General features: G+C 40.3%; 1 protein-coding gene across 3 annotated transcripts in view; it reads right to left on the bottom strand.

Moving 5' to 3' along the window:
* The window catches only part of LOC117555389 (spermatid perinuclear RNA-binding protein-like), a 107402-nt gene that overhangs the window by 19226 nt on the left and 65876 nt on the right, over positions 1 to 22300 (bottom strand). For all 3 annotated transcript variants that reach the window (XM_034230287.1, XM_034230289.1, XM_034230288.1), the window contains exons 10-13: positions 17854 to 17947; positions 16589 to 16675; positions 2929 to 3137; positions 1486 to 1644 (exon numbers count right to left, since the gene is read on the bottom strand). In XM_034230287.1, coding sequence (XP_034086178.1) covers positions 1486 to 1644; positions 2929 to 3137; positions 16589 to 16675; positions 17854 to 17947 — 549 coding nt within the window. The remainder of the gene's footprint in view (positions 1 to 1485; positions 1645 to 2928; positions 3138 to 16588; positions 16676 to 17853; positions 17948 to 22300) is intronic.

The raw sequence follows: 22300 nt of genomic DNA, 5'->3' as shown, positions 1-22300 counted from the left end.
GACCTCTTACGGTACGCTCATGGTTCCTATGAGTATTTACAGACATGTTATGTTAAAATACTATTTGTAGGCTGTGATATCTCTGCAGCTCCAAAGAACCTCATTAAAAATGGTATCTCAAACAATATTTAGGATTCAACAAATGTTATGCTTTCTTCGAATATTGCACTAGTCCATCGCAGTTTTGGTAACACTTTTAATTAATTGTGCAGTGCTAGCAACAACCATGCAGCTTTTTCACATGCCATACAAATGTTATTTTGACACATTCTAAAAATGCCTGTGTATTTGAAAGTTTCAGCACACTCAGATCCCTCATTAGCCTTGAAGTTGGAAATATTGGGTATGCCTTGACAGCTGACATGTACCATTATTGCTCTACCTCTATAAGAACAACAGATGGAAGAAGACACTAAAACACATGCTGAAAGAGAGGCAGGTGACTGCAGATTTTGTTTGGCAAGATGACACTTCAAACTTAAGAGTTAAGAATTTGTAATAAACATCAGTGATGACAGGGCTGCACATTTAATCTAAGTTGCAAATTGGACTAATGAAATAACCAAGTAGCAGTATATACAATAGTAAGTAAAGGCAAAATATCTAGATGAAGTATTGTGCAGCTGCAGTCACGACCTACTACAAATATTGTATAGACTTAAAGAAGATTCCTTGTTAGGTACTGTTATGGCAGAATCCTTATTACAGCGTATTTCTGGCTTATTCAATAAGATCACATGGTAAGCGATATCATGTGTGTTACTGAGTTAGGTCACACAGAGTTAGAGAGACAATGGTCGTTTTGAATTATCAATAGATGTATTCATTTTAAGTGAGCTGACACCGAGGTTAGAGGAAGTTCAGAGAAGGCCTCAGGTTATAAAAACAGTTAACCTTTGTTAGTTTATTACTCCTAAAGATGTCATGAGATAGATGAACTTTCGACATCTGCAACATATACAAGTGTGGCATTCATGTGATGTCGTGTGTTAGTTAATGTAAAGGAAATGAGGGTACGTCATTGTAGAAGTCCTATATATGTCTCTGTAAAATTCTACTGGGTGGGAGCATTGCTGTAGGACTGCTTGAGAGCAGAGGTAATATTTTCCTCGTTATTATTGATAATAATTGATCAACTATATCTGTGTTTGTGTTTTATTTGATTCCTCTCCGTTTCATTCTTTCCAGTTATGAGTGCTAAATCGCCACAACAGTACAGATCCTCCCAAAAAGAAAATCAAACTATTATTATTTGCTTTTCAATGAGATTATTGCAGTATCTAGTATTGGTAAAAAGAATCCTAATGCAATATTAGTCTAAATAATAGCACTACGTTTTTCTTTTCAAAATCTTGCAGCCCTATATCACATCACTACTTGGTGAAACTGTCTGTCTGTGAAGCGCCCTAATACCCATGTGTTCTTGTTAATAATCCTACTGTGTGTGTGTGTGTGTGTGTGTGTGTGTGTGTGTGTCCTCCCCACCTCCTGTGTGTCTGTGGAGGAGGTGATGGAGGTGATGGAGGTGGAGCTGGAGGTGGTGGACATCCTGTCGATCTTGCCTTCGCCATCTGACTTCTCGTCGGCGCTCAGCGAGTCCACATCTCCGTCGCCGCCGAGCACAAAGCCCAGAGCCTGCAGCGCCTGAGGAGGAAACACGGCACTAATTATTCATCACCTCCAGTAAATAGTCTGTCTCTACTGCATTAGACAGTCATCTAATTATAGGATAACTGGTTCCCTAATGTCCCAAAACATACACATCCAGTGTCTATGATTGAACAGCCCTTGAGCAAGGCGCTGAACACTGACACTGTGGCAGTGAGGCTGCAGAATGGCCATCTTCATCATCATTAACACAAAGCCTACACGCCATACCTTAGGGGCTCTATAACATTTAGCTACATTACAGCTCCCATCATGTTAGCCGATCCGGACGTTAGCATCGCAAGGGTTCCCTCGACCAAGTTAGCATCACAAGGGTTCCCTCGACCAAGTTAGCATCACAAGGGTTCCCTCGACCAAGTTAGCATCGCAAGGGTTCCCTCGACCAAGTTAGCATCACAAGGGTTCCCTTGACCAAATCCAATGGGATTTTCCCATTTGGATTTTGGTATATTGCAGAAAATAATCTCTGTGGCCAACACACATCAATGACACCAGGATAATCTCCACATATTGACACCACTTTTAACTTTTGAAGCATAAATGCAATTGCCAGAAGTAAAAAGCTAAAGCTAGGCTATAAATAACTACATCACAGTGGCATGGCCGCGTGGTATTAACTGACATATTTTATATTGAGCAGAAAACGTGAGAATTTCTTCTGCTTGTGTTGTCAAAAGAGCTTGTTTCAGGCTTCTATCCATCAACACGTTAACAAAACTGTAGACTTCTAGACGAGAGAACCCGAAGTGGGAAAATGCGAAGTTATTTCCTGGTTTTGGGACTCGTTTCTGCACACCACTCTATAGAGACCTAACAATGCTGCTGGGTGAGACTTTAAGGATCTTCAAATTGTATTTAATGTCAACTATGTAGCTGTTGAAATATTTTACTCAAAACCACAAACGTTAACACCATGGTGGAGCTAAATGAACAGCTGGAATCATCCTCTGGGGATCATGACTGTACACAAATATTTGTTTAACCCAATGTGTTGGACTACATTTAAAAGTCTGAATGCTATGAACTATGACACTTGAGCTCATGGACATTGCACAAAAGAGATGGAGGAGCTACACATAATTCTAATACGTTTTGAATGGTAGGGAAAGGGCTCCAGAAAGATCTTGGAGAACAAACAAAACTTAAAGTATTACATTTAGCTCTCTGCTAGTGTGAGTTTGATTGATGTCATTTCACATTATTAGTAAAGTATATTTAATTCCTGCACACTATAAAACATGTGTTGAACGTGCAGAATACCTTGAGGGCCACTTGGAGCTTGGCCGTCCTCTTGGAGTTGCCGGAGGCCTGGTAGGTGGTCCCCTGGATGTCCACAGACATGGTGAAGACCGGGGCGTGCACTGGGCCGGACTGAGAGAGCAGGCGGTACTGCAGGCCCGGGTGGATCTGGTTGAGACGCATGAGAGCGTTCATGGGGTGGTTAGGATCCGTCATCCTCCAGTCCAGGACTAAAGGAAGAGAGATGCACGGGTTATCTTCCAAACATTTTGGTTAATATGACCCTAAAATGTCATTAGAACACACAACAGCAGAAACTATGAAGAACATTTGGAAACCTTAATCTGGATATTGAACACAAATGAATGACATTACCAAGTTGACCCAAAGTTCCTCCCGTGATACAAGTTCAGATTTGTACTATTAAATGATTGGTAGAAAAAAAGCCAAGGAAACGGAGGAATCTGCAGAAGCTATAGTACATACACGTAAAGTTGTTTTTAGGCATCAAACGTATGACTCTTTTAAATCAACTCAACAACTGCATGCAAGAATTTAAAGGATAATGATAATCAATCATGTTTCAAGTTCAATTTCGTCCCAAACAGTCTCCTCAGAATGATATTCTAGCAGGTTTTACTGCTGATAGAGATGCATGAAACAATATTTACTGACCATTTCTTTTTTTCAAAGAGGGATACTGATGTGTTTAGAATTTTAAGCTGCCATTTTATCAGGATGTATTTTTCTATAGTTCAAGGCGACCGTTGATTTCCATTCACTTCTGTTCTGTATAAAACTCAATGCACAAACTTGAAATGTTCTTGAGGTTTGCAGTTCTTTCAAACTGAATTGTTAAAAGCAGGTTGAATAAATCTGATTAATGAGAAACCAATAAACATCAGTTTCTCCACGATACCAATATACAAGCATTTTTACAGAAAATAATATATGTTATAACCCAATGATATTTAGGTGTAAAATGGGCAGATTTCTTTATTTTTGTCAAACAGAAAAATAAGATAAATCCTCAAGTCTCAAGATCACAGTTTTGTTACTAAAATTGCCAGTAATGCCTGTCAAGGTAAAAAGAGACATGCAGGATAACATTGAAACAAGGACATATTCTGCTCATTTCCAGATTCATATTTGTATTTTGTTCCTCAACTGTGAAATGTTTACATGCTTTAATGTTCAGAAAGGTCTTTATTTTTCCTCATACTACCTGTGCTGCAGCACCTCTTTTCACCCTCTGTCTGAAACCAGAGCCCAGTCCAGGGCACTTTTGGATTTGAACCTTTGCAGACCCATGCACAAAACATATAAACACACTAAAGGAAAAACCCAATAAGCATAAAATGTGCCTCTTTAATATTGAATTGTTTCACTATAGATTTGTGATGTTTAGTTACACAGTTTCTTGTTCATGTACAATACAAATTGGTAAATATTAATGTGAGTTTTTTCACTTATACAATCTGTCCCTAATATTGATAAGGTTACAATGTGATAATGACACAAATGAATGCAGACTTAATGGTCACTAACTGTAAACAAGTTTCCTGATTCTGCAGATAGATTTAAAAACGCTGCAGAAAAAGTATTCTAAAATTCTAAAGTAAGTAATACAAGTTTTAAAAAGATATAATCTTGTTTCTTCCAAACAGTTTATCACCATTGCTAAATAACAAGCTACTCTTAGATTGCAGTAACCTTTAGTATGGTTATTTGAATCCTATGATGCAAAAGCAGGTTTTAATGAAGCGTCCTGAAAAACCTCCAACACTGAATTTAAGCGCAAAGACAATATCGACACTAAAATACAGGCTGAGCTCTTGTGCACGACCTCCATCAATGATCAATGAAATATGAGTTAAATGTAATAAAACAGAGCGCCCTCACGGTTAATATGCAGCTGATGAGAGGATACTTCACACACCTCCACACACACCTCTTCTCTGCCGTGACACTTCGGTGACATCTTGTTAGAACAAAAGGTCTGGCAGTTGCCATAGCAAATGTTTTTATTCCCTTGAGCTGTATGGAAACATGGACAGGTGTGCGTTCAAGATTTGCTTTACACTCCTCTGTAAACACTTGAGAAGAACCAACAGAAGGATGGTATTAAAAGGAAAGCTAACCCTGCTACCCTGAAATATCTGTGTTGTCTCCAGAAAAATATCACTGGCATACTGCACCCGGTAAACTTTATTTTTGCTTTCAGAGCGATGCTGAGGGGTCAGATGTTCCAAACGTTCCTGCTGTCGTTAATGCACATCAGACATTCCTTTCAAAGATTCAAAGCTTATTTTTCATATTTTTCCCTACAGGTCTTAGACTATCCTTTGTGATTATTTATACAGATGCATGACACGTTGATATTGCAGCTGCAGCAGCTAATGTCATTTAATCGCACACAACACCTTCATATTTACAAATCTGTCAGATATACAGGCAGCCCTGAGCAAAAAGCTGTCCTTATTATAATGTGACTCCAAAAAGAGATAAACCAAAAGAAAAGGCTTCATAAAAAAGGGCTTTCCCAATCAGTCAGTTAATGTCTTTTTTTGTTTTGAACAACACTGAAGACATATTTTTGCATTTTGGCCAGAGCCCAGTCTGCTCTGATTGGTCAGCTGGCCGACTCTGTTGTGATTGGTCAAAAGCTTAGAAATGTACCGCCCTTTAGACTATCACAAGTATCACATACAATGTAGTGAGAAGCCAGCCAATTGAAGCGCAACTGTGATAACATAATGATGTCACTACGGAAGTTAACAAATGAGTTTAATGGAGGCTTTTCAGGAAGGGGGGGGGGGGGGGGGGGGGGTGTGAAAGAAACTTCCTTTGGAGGTAAGACAGGGATTTTTGCCTTTGCAGTCCATTTACATGCACAAACACCTATAGAACACACATTACAGGAAACAGCATAATAGGGCATCCTTAACCTAAAACACCAGTCTTTATTTCCTTATATCTAAAAAGTGTGATTATTTGAGTATATCTCTAAGATACCATTGTGATCATTTCCATATGGCCAACCACAGATGTACCCTTCTGTAAAACTAGTGTCGCACAGAATACTTACAGCAGCTTCTACACACACTTGTCTTTTGTCATGCAGTCAGTGAGTAATGAGTTGGAGGGTCTGACAGCCACTAAAGACTCAAGTGTGTTTTGGTATGAATATGGATGGGGACGCTGTGTGAGGAGACGGATGTGCTGATGGACAGGTGCTGTGAGGAAGAGAGGGGGAGGTGTTAATGCTCCGTGTGTGTTTGGCGTGGTGGGAGGCGGTGAGATAATTGCGTGGCAGCAGTCTGCAGTTTTAATCCCTCGGTATCTGTGCCTCCTGTCACTCGCTTTGAACTGAAAACGGAGGAGAGTTCCAGGGGACGATCGTCCCACAGAGGGAGATTTAATTACACCGACACACAGGAGGGAGGAGGGGAGGAAGAGGAGCACGTAGCCTTTTACTTATTTTTTAAGACGCGTCTTTAAATCTGCATGAACAGTTCATTTTCTGTCTTGGTGCATCTTGTTTGGAACAAGTGAGCTCCAGAAATGGAGAGCCTAAGCTGACCTCTTTAAAGCCTATAGTTAGGGCTGGCTCAGGCTTGCTTTGAACCGACTCCATTCATTTATGCTGCTCTACGCATAAACTGTCGAGTGAACTTTCACCTTTCTTCCTGCCTTTCTCTCATGTCCTCTATATCTTAATGCACTCATTTCCCAAAAATGCATATTCATAACGCAGCATCCAGGGCGTCATCTCCAGAGTTTTGTGTCTCTCACCTGGCAGGTTGCCAGTATAACATTTTACATTACATTACATTGCATTTAGCTGACGCTTTTGTCCAAAGCGACTTACAATAAGTACATTCGACCAGGAAGACACAACCTTGAAGAAAACAGAATCATATAAGTATATCAGGTTTCATAGAGCCAAACATTTCAAGTGCTATTTTAAGACTGGAACTTGAGTTCTGAAGCCAGGCGCAAATACAAAGGGAACCAAGTAATGACGGCAACAAGTTCACCAGCTGATCCACTGATCAGGATCAGGTTGGAAGCTATACAGAACTAGAAAATGCATTTCCTGCTGAAAATGCATTCGAATGCTGTAAACTGTGTACATTTGTTGCTGAATTGAGCTGAAAATGCAGAAATTAGTCGAATGGTCTCTGTAGCTGCTTTTAGCTACAAAAATCAAGTAAGTGTGTTGCTGAACGTAGCGGAGAAAAGTGAAATGATTTGAATCAAAATTGTTACAGCTCAAATGCATTGCAATGACTTTGTTGAAAACTTGAAAGTGAAATGTTAAACTGGAAGAGTAGGACAAATAGTGAAGAAGCTTAATATTTAAAAGAAAAGGTTTTAAAAAAGGTATAAACAACAACATGTATAGCCTCAATGTCCGGAAATAGCTGAATAATTTAATAATTGAATGGTTTCTGTAGCTAAAAGTAGGCTGAAGGAGTTAGATATTAAATGTAAGTAGTAGTGAATGAATGTGTATTAACAAGAGAAAAGAAAGAAAAAACGCTTTAAACTGCAAACTTTTCGACTAAAACCATACATCACCAATAATGTATAAAATATGTGGAACATGTTGAAGTCAGTATGAAGTGTCCATCAGACAGAAAAGAATAGGCTGAGAAAGCCTGTGTGTTTGTGTTTGAGGTGACGACGCTATCAAACACCTGTGTGTGTAAGCCCAGAGATTAAAGGTTACCATGGTGACGATGTTATCAAACACCTATGTGCAGAGATCAAAGGTTACCATGGAGATGTGCAGTGAAAGGAGAGCCTTTCCATTGATCTGAATGAGAGATAAACCTCTTACATTTCTAATAGGGGTGTAACGGTACACGTACCCGTACCGAAATTATTCGGTACGGGCCCTTCAGTTCGGTACAGGTGTGTACCGAAGTGTACCGAACGAATATAACGTTAAACGTAAAAAATTGAGAACGTGAACAACTTTTTGGAAGTAATCTCAGGTGCTGCGTCGCAGCATTCAGAGTAATTTGCTCACATTGGGTTCAACGCGTCATAGAGCGAGCAAGTCATTTCATTGGATGAGAGGCATACTATGAGAGCTGGTCAGAGGGATGCGTTCAAATGTAGTCAGTAATTTGAGGAACTGTCGAAAATTAATGGCGAACGCAGATAAAGTTGAGCTCGAAAATCCTCCAGCATCATTGAAGTCTCCGGTTTGGGAACATTTTGGTTTCGCAGTTACGTACAAGGATGACGGACAAAGACAGGTGGACCGAACCAAAGCTGTTTGTCGGCATTGTTCAACTAACATTGGTTACGCGGCTGGCAATACATCAAACTTGCACACTCTTGAAAAGGCATCACCCGAACGTGAATATCACCGGTACCAAAAGAAAAAAGACTGAAGTGCAAACCCAACTCCCGCTAGCATGTAAGCCTCCACCACTCGCAGAGAGTTCAGACCGAGCCAAAGCTATTACAAACGCCAAATATCCTTATGTTGCCATGTTAGCAAAGCGCTACCTGGCTGTACCTGCTACCTCTGTCCCTAGAGAGAGGGTGTTCTCCACAGCAGGAGACATTGTTAGTGCCAGCAGATCTGCCCTTTCGGCAAGCAATGTGGACAAGTTCATTTTTCTTTAAAAAAACATGAAAATACAATGACAAGCAAGTCCTAATGTCAAACTGGCTGCTTAGGAACTAGTACAGTTCAGTTCAAATACAGATTATTTCAGTTCATCGAAATGCTGCACCTTAATGTTTATTTTATTATATTTTGTATTTATTTGAGTGAATATTCACAGTTTAATAATAATTAAAAACCCAAAACTAATAGTTTATGTTTTGTGAGTACTAGTAGCCTACAGTAAAGTTCAAATACAGATTATTTCAGTTCATCGAAATGCTGCACCTTAATGTTTATTTTATTATATTTTGTATTTATTTGAGTGAATACATTATTCACAGTTTAATAATAATACTACAAAAAAATATATATGTTTTGTTTTGTGAAAAAAAAATTCTGCTGTACCGAAAACGTACCGAACCGAACCGTGACCAAAAAACCGAGGTACGTACCGAACCGAAATGTTTGTGAACCGTTACACCCCTAATTTCTAACTATAGTTTAAAAACGGTGGCTGATATCGGTAAAATGTAAGATGTGCAGCATCTCAGGACCCTGCCGAGCGTCTGAGTCTGCTGTTTGTGTACTTTCGGGTCAATAATGTGGCATTTTTGGCAGATTTACTAAAGGTGTGCAGCTGCTGCTCTGACGAAAGATCAGGCTGAATTTACAATGGGACTTAATAGAGACATGTTGAACGTTTTTGTCACTTCATGCCCTCAGGAGGCATTTTGTTTAATTTTCTTGCTTAATTTTATTTCATTTTTCAACGTAAAAGAGGTTTTCCTACAATTCAAGCATAGAATTATGTCCAAGGAGTGTAGGGTTTTGGAATTATGGCAGGTTTAAAAAAAAAAATTGGGCGAATTTCAAGCTCTCCTCCACTCTCTTTTGAGATCAAATAACTCTAGACTTAACGAGCTGCGCAATACACACTAATGTTACAATCTGAAGAAAGCCTCTTTACCAAGCTCCAAACTAAGTTAAATATCTCAAAAAGTGTAAAAGATATGAAGAATCTGAAGAACATAGCTGAAGGTCTTGTGATCATTTTAAAGTTGGAGTGAAGTCTCTAGCTGAAAGTATGTGGAGGGAGTAGCATTTGGCGCAAGGTGTAGGTAAAAGAGGATTTGAAGGTTCCTCCCATTGAGTTCCATGTTAAAAAAGAGTTTAAAAAGCTGAATATTTCAAAAAGTACAACATATTTCGAAAAAGTTGAAGGTTTCCCATCATGTGCTGAAAAGGCTGAATATTTTGATATTCGAATGGTTTCTGTAGCTGAAAGTAGGCTGAAGTTATAATAAGTTGAAGAATAAAGATTTGAAGAACTATAGTGGAATGCTGTAAACAGCATTTGCACTAATTAAAATCAAGGTGATTTTAAAATGAATGCAGTACCGAAAGTATTTTTATTAAAGTGGCCCTATTATACTTTTTGTGGTTCTCCCTTTCCTGTAGTATGTTATATAGGTTTGTGTGCATGTAAATGGTCTGCAAAGTTCAAAATCCCAAAGTTTCCTTCAGGGGGAGTCTCTCTCCCATATTCACATTGAATCTGCTATTATTGGCTAGCACTCTTATTGGCGGGACATCTCTAAGCGGTTGACCAATCTCAACAGAGGTGGCCAGCTAACCTTTTATACTCTTTTATTTTGGTTTACTCATATGACTCTTAAACCATCATCACCCCAGAGGCTCAGTCATTGGTACATGTTCATTTATAAAGCCATGTTGGGTAAACTACCTTTTTATATCTGCTCTCTGATCTCTCGACGAATTGAAAGTACATATTGCCTGAGATCTCATGATGTTGTTTTATTAAATGTGCCAAGTGCTAGGACTGTCTTAGGGAAGAAAGCTTTTAGTTGTGCAGCTCCACTAAATTGGAACAGTCTGCAAACATGTTTAAAACTGAGCACTTTGGTTCCCCTGCATCATTTTAAAACTCGGCTGGGTGACATGCTGTTTGATACTCATGGTACCTGTCTCTGTAAATAGAGTTTGTAAACTGTACCCTGCACATTATGTTGTATGTCATCCTTATTGTTGTTCTGTTGTTTTTATGTTACATGTGTAACTAATGTGCTGCAGGTCACCCTTGAAAAAGAGATCTTTTGATCTCAAGGGGCTTCACCTGGTTAAATAAAGGCTACAAACCCTAAAAAAGTGGATATTTTTGTTTTGTATACATTTAATTAATGGTGCTGTCAGTTTGTTGCAATTGTTATGTTAATACTTGGTTAGATAAAGACAAGTTGTGAATTTTGGATATGATTACATTAATCTTTTTTCAATAAATATAGACTTTTAGACTTTACAACACTCTGGAGCACACACACTCCTATACAGCCAGCACTGGAATATAATTGTATTAATAGTTTAATACTAATACTATTATTAGCATTCTAATCATTTTCTTCAACTGTGCAGAAAAATCGCCTATAAGCAAAATGAAGAAAAGCCGAGCAGCATTTGAATGTCAAAGTTATGAATAAGGCATCAAACTACCTGCCTATTAAAAATATATTGGCTTCTGCTACTAATATACTAGACGGGCATACAATTTGAGCAGAACAGTCGACGTATCGTTGCTGCTTTACTTAACATGATGCATGACCGTAGGTATACATAATTGGACTTTTGCTGCAGTGGTAGTGGAATCTATAATGATCATAGGAATAAAGCTACTGTAGCTGTTCTGTGACATCTCGTTACTACTCCTATTACATTAGCATAGCAGAAAGCCATGACAGATGTGTTCCCAAATCATTACTGGAGCTCAAAATAGTGGGGAATCAAACACAAACACAAACTCTGCTATCACAACCAGCTCAACACTGCATGCAATCGTTGTTCAGATCATTATAAAATAATGTGTGACAGACAGGATCAATGTCAGCCACACTTGTACTGTATATATAGCAGCAATGGTATGGACATGTGTGTGAATAGCCAAAAATAGTGGGATCCATGGGAATGCAAAACATTTCGGGTTCCCTGCGGACTACAATAACGATGGAGTGTGCGAGTGGTGGATCGGACGAGGACGGTGTGCCGGCGTTGTTTGACAGCGGTGCGGTATGCTAATGGTAACACATGCCAAACATGCTAAATCATCTCAGAAGGCATCACCCAGATTTGCCAATCACCGGAGCCCGGCAAAAGACAGCAGCAGTTCAGCAGCTGATCCCCGCTGTTTTTAAGAAGCCAATAGACATGAAAGCCGTGAGACCAAAATAAATAACGGAAGCTATTGGCATATATATTTCAACGACTATGCGCTCTTGAAACACTTTCTTATTATTTATGATGTCATATTTTCAAGACATTCTTTTTAGTTTTACAGCTTATTGAATCTTTTTGTTTGACATCAGCCATTATAGATAATATGGCCATCTGAGTGTGTGTGGTACTGTTTGTGGTTTGTTCTTAACAGTGTAATACAGTTAATTATTCAAAATGTTAGAGTTCCTTATTTTTAAACTGAAACTTGCACTACTGTTCAAAAATAGATAACAAACCTGGAATTATGCATTTGGGACTTTTTTTTTTGCTTTTTCTTGTTGTACCGAACCCGTACCGAACCGTGACCCCCAAACCGAGGTACGTACCGAACCGTGACTTCTGTGAACCGTTCCACCCCTACTGAATAGCTCTTATTTGAATCATTAAGGACTAAAAGTTGTACATTTGCTAAAAGCAGAGTCCAGTGTTCTTTTCCCTCTCCAATAATCTGACTGAGACATTACTGGCCGTGACTCAGCAGATTGGAGGCGGGGCTTAAGAAAAACGCAAGTGCGGGAAGGGGGGTGCTGAGGGCGCTGCAGCACCCCCTATCGGCAGGCAGGCGGTGCGGAGCTCCCCTGTCTGAATTATTATTTGACGGTTATTGCTGCTCCCGCTGTGCATAATCTGTGTAATATGTAGCCAATAAATTCCACATTGTTGGTAAAATAATATTTTGGCCTGCCCCGAATGTTTTTTCTGTAGCCCCGGACAATTCTACCTCAATAATATAATACATTGACCGTGCTTTACGTGAACCTCATCATGACACTAGAGAGGACGGCAGTACTGTAATTTTCCGTGTTCAGTGAATGCAACGAGGCGAGACACCAGACCAATCAGAGAGTTTCATGGAAATAAAAGTGTGCTTGTGTCATTCAAGCTCGGCTCTGTGTGTGTGTGTGCAAATAGCGCATTTAGTGTGTGTGAGAGAGAGAGAGAGAGAGAGAGAGCGAGAGCGAGAGCGAGAGAGAGAGCGAGACCGTGTTGTTAGCATCTGGTTAGCTAGCTGCACTGACTATAAGGAGCTGTTTTCACAACAAGCTGGAGGAGAGTCCTCTCCTGACAGATTGAGAGATTCAGGTGAGCTAAAGGACTGAGTGTTTAGATAGTTCACTTTAGTCTAAGTTATCTCAGTGGGTCTCAAACGGTTTGGTCACAAATTATTCAAAAGATTATTTCCGCGGCACATCTTTATATGATCATTATCTTTATAAAAAAAACAAGAGAATAAATGAAAAACAGTTATGAAATACTATATGGCAGTAAAACAAGAATACAGTTTGAAAGGGGAGTGATTTGTAAAATATCCATAAAGAAAAAGAACATCTGCTTACAGTTGTGTTTCATCTGGGTGTTGAGAGATGTATCCATAGATCTCTTAATGTTGCTCTCAAAGTGCACCAGATTGATGCTTTTAACTTCAATATTTAAAAAAATCTTCTCGGGGGAGCATCCCCCCGGACCCCCCTAGAGGAGGTGAGGTCCGCTCTCCACTCGGAAAATATCGCACTTTACCCCTGCCTATATGCCGTGAGCTGATTATCGAGCCTTCATTGCAACAGTCGCGGGTGTACTGTGTGTTTGCATGTGGGGAGTGTTGCAGTAGAACATTCCACTGTAGCGCCCCTGGTGCTCGCGCTTTTGTGCGTGCTCTATACAGTGCCCGTAATAGTGTTCACTGGAGTCCAGCACCTCAGCACCCCCACTCAACATACCTTGCCGCGCCTCTGGAAGCAGTTGACGTTTTCTAGACATTTAAGTGACATAAAATCAATGTTTAAACATTGATAACTTTAATTCAGGGTATGGCAGGAGCCGCCAAAAAAAGGTAGTAATGCTGAAATGTAGCTGTAGAAACAATCTGATGTAAGTGTCTAAAATCATGATACCCACATCTATTACAATGGGAGTCAGTCACAGTTCAACATGTTCAGGATTTCATTATTACTCTAAATCGCATAACTTAGATAACTACATACTAATGCTGTATTGCTACTAATTTATTCATTGAATATTTACATATTAATATTATTTGATCATGGTATTCTTTTTCATTTATACGATAAGGTATATATTTTGGAAATAATTGTATTCCCTACACTATACTACACTTATTTTATAAAACTTTATTTACATTTGAATACAATATTGCATAAACTTTTCACATTATTCATAACTTTATTGTATATAATTTACATTAAGCTACCAGAAGTGCACAATTGAACCTTTTTTGCACTAGTATAAAACAACGTTTTAAATTAGTTTAATTTAGAAAAAAGCATGAAAACGTGAATATTCAAAAAAGCAAGTTCTGGAGTTTTAACAAGTGTACTTTTGGATTACTTTCCACGCAGATTTGTGAAAGTTTGTTTGTGAAGGGCAGCTGGGATAGTGACGTCCTCAGTCACACTGAATTTAAACAAGTGTGTTTAATGTGCACGTGTTCAGATCTGAGTCAAACCGTTGCTAGGACGGCCACATCTGAAGACAATCCACAATAACAAACCTTCATCAGTCTCTTTTGTGCATATTTTAATGTTTATATTGTTTGCAGCATTTTTTAATGTCACCTCTCTTATTTCTTTAATTTATTATTTTCATTCAAAGAAATACAGCCTTTTACAGTATACATTTGTTATGCTTTAACAAGTCAATGTGCCCCTTAGGGAATACGTCTTATCTAAACTTATTTCTGGGGCTGTCAAAGTCAAAGCGTTGTAGATTGCAATTAATCGGGAAACCTTGATGCGTATAAAAAATGTACACAAATGAATCATATCACAAAGTTTGACCCCAACTTCCTTTTGTTTTTCCAGAGTGGAGGTTTACCATGAATTGCATGGCAGTGAGAAGGCAAAGAAAGCGGAACCGGAAAAAGCTAGATGTATTGAACTGACTGACCACTGGACATCAGTAAGCACCAGCACTACCTCGGTATAACAGCACACCTGAACTGGTGAAAACGGCGGAAATACATTTTGCTGAAGCATGTGCTATAGCTTGTTTCTTGAAGATAGAGTACAGGGTCACCACTGTAGGGACAGATAGTGCCTTCAGTATGATAGCGGCAGCAAGACTACTACCATCAGAGCATATAACCTGTGTTACGCACATTATACAGAGGGCCATCAATGAGGGCCATAATTGGGGTAATTACTAAAAAAACATAATGCATTACACATTACTAGTTACTTTATAAAAGAGTAATGCCTTACTTTACTCAATTTCTCACTGATGGAAGTAATTAGTTACAATACTAGTCACTTTACTTTTGGATTACACTGTAACATCACCTGAGATGCAACCTAAATCAAATGACAAATGCTCTTTGTTTAAACATCAGCCTTAAAAAACATCCCAGAAAAACTCTCAATTCTTTGTCATACACCAACACAACTTAAAATATGTTTTCCTTTCAACCATCTAGTGCAAATATGAATGCCGTGCTTAGTAACTGAAATGTGATTACTGCTGTTATCAACAGCGACGTCATCTGATTACAGCAACACATCACTTTGTAGCGTGTTAACCCCAACACTGCTGAGGGCACAGCACGCAGATCTGATGAAGATGTCTGATGAAGACCTGGATGGCGCTGATGGACAGTTTTGACGTTGACATGACATTAAGACACACAGACTCCTGATAACCTGTTAATGCGTCTTTCAGCTCCATTTCCCCTTTTCCTCTCTATCGCAGCTACTCGGAAATCTGATAACGCCACACAATTTTCTGCATGGAGGAAACTTTTCACTTAAAAGGCCACAGCTCCTTTCAGAATTTTAAGAGCTTTTTGAACCGGTTTCATGCAGCTGGGTGATACGGTGAATGATGCCTCTGAGGATACAGTAAGCTGTTGACAATTCACTGCACTAAAGTGGATTGCTAATATGATCTTGAGGAGATATCAGCTCCGACTGCTGAATTTCAAACGGCGGCCTACAATGGGCCACATCCAGGCCGAGCCGGGGTACTTTGTCTCCTCTGAAGCGGAGATTGAAGTGCATACCGTCTGACAGCCGCTCTGAGCCTCACACAGAGAGCGTCCGGATCTCTGAGAAAAGCTTAGCCTCCCCTCCTTCTGCTCCACTGACTCTCACTTGTACACCTTTTACACAACGCCTGTCAGAAGGCACTTTGTTTACAGGACTGTACTTAAAAGCTGTGCCAGATACAAACAGTGAAAACAGGGCTTTTTGTCTTTGTCATTAGCTACAACTGAGCGACAATCTCTTCAATCAATATCCACTTATCTGCTGTACGCTAAGCTTTATTCTGGGGAGTCAAAATGAGCAAGACAGCTTTCTAATAAACTGAAGGCCTGATACCCTTTATGGCATGGTATGTATGGTCTGGTCTGGTTATAGGATCCCTGCCCTTTTAAATGGATTTTCCAAAAAGTGAGAGAAACTCCCTCTGGAGGGAACTTTGGGATTTTAGCCAAAACCTATATAACACTACAGGATAGGGAAAACCCCAAAAGCATTCTGTAATGGGGCCCCTTTAAGAAAAGTTATATCAATTAATAATGCTACATGATAAAAATAAGGCTTCAAATAGACACTGTGAACACTATCAGCAGACATGGATTCCAGTGTTTGAATATTGGCCAAAGCATTTATTCGGCGGTCTTTGGTTATTATTATTTTTCACTAGTCCCCTGTGGTGTGTGTGCTGTGTGTTTACGAGTTGGGAGGAAGAGAATTAAAATCCTGTGAGCAGAATGTCTCTTTTTTACACCGGTGAGTGGATGCTCAAAGTCACCTTTCATCCTTTTGATGAAGTCTCTGTCATCTGACCCGACATCCTCCCGGTGCCTCTTCTGACAGCTGCCTGTGGAGCGCTGATCACCTGGAACATCACAAAGACACTCATGTCAGCAACAACACATTGTTATTGTAATTATCTTTTTCCAGAGGGAATACAAAGAGAATAGTACACTGCATAGGGGAGTACGAAAACAAGAAATAAAATGATGAGATGAAAATAGGAATCTGAATACAGACACACACGGGCACACACAGAAGAAATGCAAATACAAAGATACACTAACACACAACAGAGTTGTAATATTGCTGTCACAACAAATTACACATAACGCCAAATTAATTAATGTTTGGAACATTCATTTGTCTGGTCATGCAAATTGAGCAGCATGTGTCATCTCAGGAAACAATGTGATCTAATAGAAATGGTCAAATAAACATTACAAAGAAGCCCACCAAATACACTTCTGTGAGTTCACTTCTTGAGGGCATTTAGGGTGATTAATCAGCATTGTTTGGGCTATACTTCCTGTCGATGTTTTTCTTGCCAATTAAAGCAACCATGTTTTCTCTTTACATGTCTATTTTGACTTCTCTTAGTAGGTGTACACGCACTGGTTAAAAGGGTCCCTATTCTGCTCATTTTCATTTATGTTTTGGGCCTCTAGTGTGACATGTTTTCACACTTTAATGTTCAAAAAGCTATTTATTTTCCTCATACTGCCTGTGCTGCAGCACCTCTTTTCACCCTCTGTCTGAAACCAGAGCCCAGTCTGCTCTGATTGGTTAGCTGGCTGGCAGGTTTATCCTTAGGTGTTTAAATCTGCTTTTGCAAAAATAGGACATCAAATTTGTTTGACGTTATCGAGTGTCAATCTCTATATAACTTATTGGTCTCTGGTTCCAGTGAATTGTCTATGGATCGACTGATTGGTTGGAGAAAGGATGGATTGGGCAATGTATGTTTAAAAGCCCATACTCAAATAGTAAACACAAGATTACAACTATAACAATTTTACTGGCAAATTCAAACACAACACTTTTTTTGTGCTTGTAAATGTGAAAAATGAATATAGACAATGATAAAATAAAAATAATGGGAACAGCCAAAATAAATTGAAAAGGATTAGGACAGTTACTCCACAATTAAATCAATGTTGCAGGATAGTCGTAAAAGAGGCCATGTTTTGGTGTTGCAATGAGCGACCGTATATTATAGTATATGAGACTCACATGAACAGGAAAACACATTTGAACACACACCTTCTAACAGCCTTGGTGAGGGCTTGCTGGCGGGGAGAGGATCCATATTCAAGACCTTGTAAAGCTGTCCGAAAGCTAGGAGGCGTAACGCATGCTGAAAAACACACACAAACACACACCAGACAGAATAAAAGCACGTCTCTGTATTGGTAGAGCAACAGAAGTGTGCAGTCAAAACAGGCAGCATGGATATCATTTATTTTCCGATCAATGCGCTGTAATTACCGGGCAAACTTTGTGTAAACAATCGGACTCTGTTGGGAGAAACGTCATGCATTATAGAGGAGGGGAATAAACACTCAAACGAAGGAGATAAGAAAAAGAAAGAAACGTATTCCCAGAGAGCAAAACAAAGGCAGAACAGAGTGAGAGGGGAAGATGTGAATTGAGGATGTCTTCATTATTTTCTCAGCACTGAGCTCCCATTCTCCACCCGGGGGCAGACTTTGTTGTGCGTTGCAGCAGCAGCAGTGGTGGTGGAACAGTAGTTGTGTGGGTGTGAGCGGGAAAGAGTGTTCCCACGCTCATTAAGGAGGCTAATTAGGCTTCATAGTTCATCAAGCCTGCGTTACACCGAGGGGCTGCTGATCCGAGGTCAGAGTCCGGGGCTTCTGCAGCCACTCAGCTATTTATAGTGCTGATGTAATGCAGTGGGCTTGCTTCTAATAAATCTCCTTCAATCAGGGGAGCATTGCTCATCCGGTCTCCTGAAAAAAAAGCTGACTTCGGCGGAGAGGAAGTGAACCCCAGTGAGATGTTTCAAAGTCTCAAGAGTCGCAGCCCAGCTAATGATTATACTCAGCTTTTATAGCAGGAACACAGGAAGGGAAGTTTTATAGATCTCAGGGGCAGAGTGCAAAGACAAGGTCCATAAAGCAGCAGTTCATATGAAAGACTTCCTATAAGGGAAGGTATGTAAGAAAGTCTATATTCGGAACACATCTGTGGCTTTACATTAGTTCATCTCCAGCCAAGAAGTCTTAGCACACAAAAGAGTTTACATTCACACCTCTCTTTGGTTTTCACATATCACTCTGTTGTTTGAGCAGCTCAAAACTCACATTTTCAATGCTGCTTTTAAAGGGGCCCTTTTATGCTCATTTTCAGGTATATCATTCTATTTTCAGTGTGCGAAAAAGTACACGTCCCACCGTCCGGGACGTGTTATTTACAATATCGGACAAGTAGATCTGTCAATTGACTTGTCCGGCGGACAAGTGACGTTTATTGACAAATTATTGATACATTCAGTTTACAAATGGCAGAACTCATTCGCAAATTGTACGTGTCCGCCAATGTTCGTTTAGAAATGTTAGTTTCGGTTCTGCTTGTCGATTCCTAACGAAATGCATCTCGCGCTTTCTGTACAGTTACGGCCCGTCCACACAGCAGCTTTTGGCGATTTGTCCATCGCTTCCAGCGCGTCTCCGCCCATTGACTTTGAATGGGGATGACGTCACTTTCCCTCGCTTGTCGCCGAATTGCATTGTGGGGGGGCGAGGCGAAGATTTCCAGGATTTCCAGGATGTTCAGGATTCCAAAGTTGAACATTGTTCAACTTTTGAGGCTGAGCTGGAAGCGACAGCCAATCAGATCCGTTTATGCAAATCTGACAGTTCAAGCGCTAGCCAATCAAACCGCGTGCAAGCTGGGAGAACGAGACCCGCAGTTCATTTCTATATTCCACAAAAATGGAGGAGAACTTAGTTATTGCGGTAGCAAATCACCCGGTTCTTTATGACCAGTCCCTATTTACTTACCGGGATACAAACCGGAGGAACCAGGCATGGAGGGAGGTGGCAGAGGCAGTGGGTGAAACTGGTAGGTTTTCGCTCGTTTGGGGATTTTATATCCAGTTTACTTCGTTGCTAGTTTACTTCGTTGCTAGCAAGCATAGACAGTATCATTAGCCAGCATGGAATGTAGCATAAAATAGCACCATAAACATTAATCTCATAAATGTTCAAAATGTTAAAAAAATAAATGTTCATCATAGCCCTTCCTATTTGACAATAGTGTAGAAGAACCGGGTTTTTTTGCTTTGTATGTCGGGGGCGGGATATTCATGTGATATTCATGTGATTGGTTGTTGGTCGCGAAATCCCCAAGCTGTCAGACACGCCCAGCTCCAGGATTTTCAAGATTTGGTCAAAGCTGCTGTGTGGACACACCGTTACGGCCCCTACACACGGCGGCGTGCGTTACCGCTTGGCGGTGGGCGTGTCTGAAGCTTGGGGATTTTTTACGAACAACGCGACCAACAACCAATCACATGAATGTCCCGCCCCGGACATACAAAGCAAAGCATTCATGCTACATCCATGCTGGCTAAATATACTGTCTATGCTTGCTAGCTGTCCATTCAAACAAAGTACACTGGATATAAACTCCCCAAACAGGCGAAAACCTACCAGTTTCACCCACTGTCTCTGCCACCTCCCCCATGCCTGGCTCCTCCGGTTTGTATCCCTGTATGTAAAGAGGGACTGGTCATATAGTACCGGGTGATTCCCTAACGCCACGATAATTTCCTCCTCCATTTTTTGACATGGGAAATAACTGCGGTCTGGCTCTCCCAACATACACGCGGTTTGATTGGCTAGCGCTTGTGCTGTCAGATTTGCATACGCGGGATTTGATTGGCTGACGCCTCCGTCGAGGCGGCAAAAGTAGAACATTGCTCTACTTTTGCAGAGAGCACCGCGAGAGAAGCTACGCTTTGCTTCCACAATGCAGTTCGGCGAATCGTGACGTCACCCCATTCAAAGTGAATGGGCAGAAGCGTTGAAGCGGCAACGCACGCCGCCGTGTGTAGGGGCCGTTAGACGGGGGCGGGGCGGAGCGGAGCGGGGCGGAGCGGGGTGGGAAGTGTAGCACAGTGGCAGGGTTGGGAAGCAAAACTCGGTTCTGAGTAGGAACAAATAACAATTGTCCGGTACCGGGATTAATAAGAGTTGTGAGGACAGGAGGCGAGGCCGAGCCCCGCGGACTGCAGCTCTCTCATATGCTCCGTATCAGCTGATCGCTGCACGGTGCAGCTCAGTGTCTCTCTCTCTCTTTCTACACACAGCGGATCCGCTGCCCGTTTAACAGCCTCATCTTTGTCAAACTTTCTTATGTTCTTTCTCTAACACGTAATGAAGGTTATTAATCGTTTTAGCTCCTGTGTTGTTAATATTGACCGCCATTTCCTTTATGAAGTAAAGCAGCCTCCCTGTCTGTGTCCTCGCGCTGTCCTCACATCCCCGGACCCCCAGACTCGGAGCAGCGCAGGGATGTCAGTATTGTTTATGAAGCAGGGTATAGAAAGTAGCTACATTATTGAAATGAAAATACTATTTATTTACTTTTACAAACAGTGAGCAGCTGGGCAGCTGCAGCATGTGTATTGCAGGACATGTGTAAGAGTGCAAGCGTCTTTGAGTTGTAGAAAAGCGCTAGGCCTATAGGCTATACATATAATGTATTATTATTATTAGGTTATGTCCTATGTGTTGGACATGTGTGGTTGGACTCTGTCTCACAGGCAGGTTGCAGTGTAACATCAGAGGACACTGGGCCAATTGTACATTCTCAAACTGCACCACTTAGAACTAACTAAACAATGCAGAGATTATTTTTATATAATTGTATTCAATAACCGTAAGAAATTAAACAGTATGAAGTGATTTGTAAATAGGAATACAGATTTGACTTAATGTTTTCATAAATATATTTTTCTCCCAGTTTGACTTATTTTTACCCTCTCAAAGAACCGGAATCGAGAACCGAAAATAACCGGAATCGAAAAGCAGAACCAGAATCGTTAAAATCCAAACGATACCCAACCCTATGTGTGATGCAGTAAAATCTTACCGCTCACTTACGTTAGCGGTGTCGTAAAAACCGTGGGAAAATGTAAAATACGATGACGAAGAAGAAGATTCCAATGGCCCCAATTTTTGTCCATTCTGGACAAGTGAACAATGTATTCGGACAAGTAAATTGCCAAACTCACTTGTCCATGGACAAGTACTCTCTAAAAACTTTTTCTCACACTGATTTTGTTCTTCTACTGTGTCATGGTTATATGCTTTAATGTGTTAAAAAGGTCTTTATTTTTCTCATACTGCCTGTGCTCTCTCTGGAGGGAACAGGGATTTTCGCCTTTGCAGAAAATGTACATGCTCAATAACCTATATATAGCACACTACTGGAAAGGGAAAACACCAAAAAGCACAATAGGGCCTCTTTATTGTGTAAATTACTATTGTTTTACATTTGAAGTGTGTTGTTCTTAATGATTGCCTTTTGATTTAAAAATGTATATTATGTAAAGCATCTTTTAGTATCTTAAAAAGCACTCTAAATGTAAAATGTATTAGTATTTTATTATTTAGCTCCAGATTGAACAGTTTTTGCCATCCCATACTTGATGAATTTCAAGGTGACCTTTTTTTGTGTGTCT

The sequence above is a fragment of the Gymnodraco acuticeps genome, unplaced genomic scaffold (genome assembly GCF_902827175.1).
Source record: "Gymnodraco acuticeps unplaced genomic scaffold, fGymAcu1.1, whole genome shotgun sequence".
In the NCBI taxonomy this organism is placed as follows: Eukaryota; Metazoa; Chordata; class Actinopteri; order Perciformes; family Bathydraconidae; genus Gymnodraco; species Gymnodraco acuticeps.
The sequence above is the reverse complement of the archived record's forward strand: the minus strand, read 5'-3'. Positions and strand labels throughout refer to the sequence as shown.